The sequence below is a fragment of the Neopelma chrysocephalum genome, unplaced genomic scaffold, assembly GCF_003984885.1.
Source record: "Neopelma chrysocephalum unplaced genomic scaffold, ASM398488v2 Primary Assembly neopelma1_90290, whole genome shotgun sequence".
Lineage (NCBI taxonomy): Eukaryota > Metazoa > Chordata > Aves > Passeriformes > Pipridae > Neopelma > Neopelma chrysocephalum.
Genome location: NW_020919125.1, coordinates 4,011 through 7,421, shown reverse-complemented (window position 1 = coordinate 7,421; position 3,411 = coordinate 4,011). Strand labels below are relative to the sequence as shown.

Below are 3,411 nucleotides of genomic sequence, written 5' to 3'. Positions count from 1 at the left end.
TGCCAGGTGACCAGGGACCCCCCGCATGAAGCCGGGGGGAGGGGGTCCCATGGGGCATTGCCACTGTCAGATGAGTGAGGGCGCAGCAGGTGGCCCTCAGGAGGGACCTTACCTTGAAGAGGGGGTGGCATGTGGGCAGGTGGCGCAGGGTGGCAACGGCGAAGACCTCCCCGAACAGGTGGGTCCTCAGCAGGTGGGTGAGGAGCTGGTGGCTGTAGAAGTCAGCATTGCGCACCCAGGTCTTGGCCAACAGCCAGTCCCACTCATCATCACTCGGCAGGAAGATGGGGCTGGAGCGTCCTGGTGTTTGGCTGAGCTGTGGGACACCATCCCATGGTCTGGGACCATCCTCACCCTCCCCACGGCACAGTTTGATGTGGGGCATCCCTACCTGGATGGCAATGGGGCGCAGGAGCCCATCAGTGCCCTGGTGAAGGAGGCAGAGTGGGGCTGCCACGTATTGCTGGCGCCCATTGATGGTGTCAGCTGGGATGTCATCTAACACCTCATAGTCCACGATGAAGATCCGACCTTCTTGCAGCTCCTTGCCCAGGTCAGTGCCACTCCCCAGTGAGCCAGCCACCATTTCTGGCGTCACCGGGAATTTGGATGGCAACACAGTGCAACATCGAATGATGATGGGGTTGTTGCCATTGAGGAACTGGTAACCGAAGAACTCATCTTCTTGCCAGTGCTTGGCCACGTACTCAGGGACTAGCGGGGTGGTCAGATATCAGCACCCACTTACCCACCCTCCAGGGAAAGGGAAGCCCTGAGTGGTGGGGAGGGGAACACACAAGGCACCCACCAATGTCTCTTCCCTGTGTCCGGGAGAAGATGGTGCGCATCTCATCCAGACTGTCCCAGGAGGTGTTTCTCAGCAGGAACCCTGACAGAAAGTGGGAGGCCCCTCTACAGGGCAGAGGGGAACCTCAGCACAGCCCCCTCTCTTCTCTGGCCCCTCTTCCCACAACCATCCAGATCCCACCCAGCCTCAGGGCAGTGCTTACTGTAAGATGAGGAAACCAGTGAAGTTAGTGACTCTGACAGAGGAGAACTGGATATTGGAGTCCAACTCGAGGATGGAGCCCACGCTGAGGCAATGGGGCCAGCCCTGGGCGTAGTTCTTCCACCTGGTGTGGTACATGGGGACAGACATCAGCATCACCGCTGACCGCCCACCTGGCCGAGGTGGGCCTTGTCCCCACGTCCCCACTGTCACCGGAAAGCCTCCTGCCGTGCCGCCAGTTCCCGATGCCGATGTTCCTTGAGGATCTGCAGCTCATCATCCGCCAGCTTCTTCCCTGGAAAGGAGGAGGTGGGGTCAAGGTTGGACCTCCAGCCGTCAGAGGAGGATTGGGGTTTGGGCATGTCTTACCTGAGCCCTCCCGCACCTCCACCGTGGTGACCCCCTCCAGCCACTGGTAGTAGGGGAAGCGGTAAAGGGTGCCGTCAGGGGCTGTCACCCGGACATCCTTGCAGAACCAGGCATCCTCCAAGAAGAGCCGCCACTTGTGCAGGCGGATGAGGACAATAGGGCCCAGGTCCTGCCCACAGTCCACAGACAGGCTCTTCTCCTGAAGAGGAGGGAATGGCTTCTGAAGAGTGCGCAGATGCCCCAGGGTGGCACCACGGGACACCAGCAGAGAAGAGGCTCAGAGCATCCCCTTGCTTCCAACCCTCCAGGATCCTTATCTTCCACCATCCCCCCCCAAATCCTTTTCCTCTACACCCCTGGAACCCCTTTCCATTCCCCCCCCAAAGATCCCTTCCCACCATTTCCCAAGACTTCTTCCCACCCATCCCCACAAGACCCCTTTCCCAGCATCCCCCCCCAAATCCCTTCCCACCATCTCCTTGTACTCCCAGAAGAGTCTGTGCAGCCCCTCATGTCCCTGGGACAGCCTGTGCCACCTCTCATGTCCCCAGGACAGCTCTGCCACATGTTGTGTCCTCATCCCCACCTGTCCCGGCAGGAACAAGAGGGAGACAGTGGTCCTGCGGCTCTCGCCTCGGCTGCCCACCAAGGTGATGGAGATGGAGTTGTTGGTGCCAGCTTCTGCCACATCACCTGTGGCCACTGTCACCTTGTACCTGGCCATAGCGAGCTGAGGTGGTGTCCAGGAGATGCCTTCAGAGAGGAGTGAGGGGCTCTGGGGTGCAAACTGCTGTTTTGGGTGTTTTGGGTGTCCCAACCCCTGTGGCTGTTGCGCAAGTGGGTGACAGATCCTTCCTCCTCAGGGAGGTGTTATCAGATCACTGCTAACAGCCAGCATCCGGTACATCTGATCTCAACAGTACATCTGATCTCAACAGTTGTGGCCATGGGGACATTACCCAAGTGATGGCCCTGGGGGTGGCTGTGGGGATGTTACTCAAGTGACAGTCCTGAGGGTGGCCTTCGGGACATTACCCAAGTGACAGTCCTGGGGGTGGCCGTGGGGACATTACCCAAGTGATGGCCCTGGGGGTGGCCGTGGGGACATTACTCAAGCAACGGCCCCAGGGCTGGCCATGGGGACATTACCCAAACGATGACCCCAGGGGTGGCCTTGGGCCAAGGGAGGGACATTAACCATGGGCCAGAAGCTCAACCTGCCCCCCAGGGTCTCCTCACCTGTGTGACCCAGGAACAGCATTTCCCAGTCCTGGGGAGACATGACCATACTGGAGAGAGTCCATGAATGGTTATGAAGGGACTGGAGCACTTGGTTGGTGCTGTACTCAAGGTTTGGGCTTCCATGATCATGGATTCACTTCTGCGAAGGTCTGTTGGGAGTTGGTGGGATTCACCTGACCAGCTGGAACAACTGGGTCATCACCAGTAAGGTGGCCAGATGCCTCAGGGAGCTTTAAACCGGACAAGGGGAAGGGCCACCAATATGATGACTGGGACTGGAGAAGGCTGAGGGTGCTGGAATGGAAAGACACTGTGGGGCCTCGTGAATTCCATAAATACCTGTAGAGAGGGTGTGGAGACGATGGAGGTTTAGGCACGTATCTCCTTCTCCAGGAAGAGGGACAGAAGAAGATCAACATGCAGGTCAAATTCTTGAGGGCATTGAGGTATCCTGTGAGCAGTGGAGGGCAGTTGTGGTCTTTCAAGCCCTTGGTCTCCAGCTCTTCCACTGCTCTGGAGGCACCCAGAGCCCCACGGTGGCCCTGGAGAAGATCTGGTTGCATCTGTGACATTGTCCCTGGTGTCCACCCCACCTGTTTTGGGAACAACATGAAGCCAAGCTGGATCCTTTCATGTTTAATCATGGACAAGGCTGGTCAGTCTCACCTCTGTGCTGGGCAAGATCATGGAGCAGATCCTCCTGGAATCCATGCTAAGGTACATGGAAAATAAGGAGGTGGTTGGTGACAGCCAGCATGGCTTCACTGAGGGCAAATCAAGCCTGACAACTT

General features: G+C 58.0%; 1 protein-coding gene across 1 annotated transcript; it reads right to left on the bottom strand.

The window, feature by feature from the left end:
• Positions 1 to 112: 112 nt before the first annotated feature.
• Positions 113 to 2,102, bottom strand: LOC113979890 (arachidonate 12-lipoxygenase, 12R-type-like; the record flags this gene model as incomplete). The annotated part of the gene is made up of 7 exons (XM_027707168.1): positions 1,965 to 2,102; positions 1,379 to 1,577; positions 1,223 to 1,304; positions 1,011 to 1,133; positions 809 to 912; positions 392 to 714; positions 113 to 316 (listed from the first exon to the last, which is right to left on the bottom strand). Coding segments are annotated over exons 1-7 (1,173 nt in total), but the record flags the coding sequence as incomplete, so codon positions are not given.
• Positions 2,103 to 3,411: the final 1,309 nt, after the last annotated feature.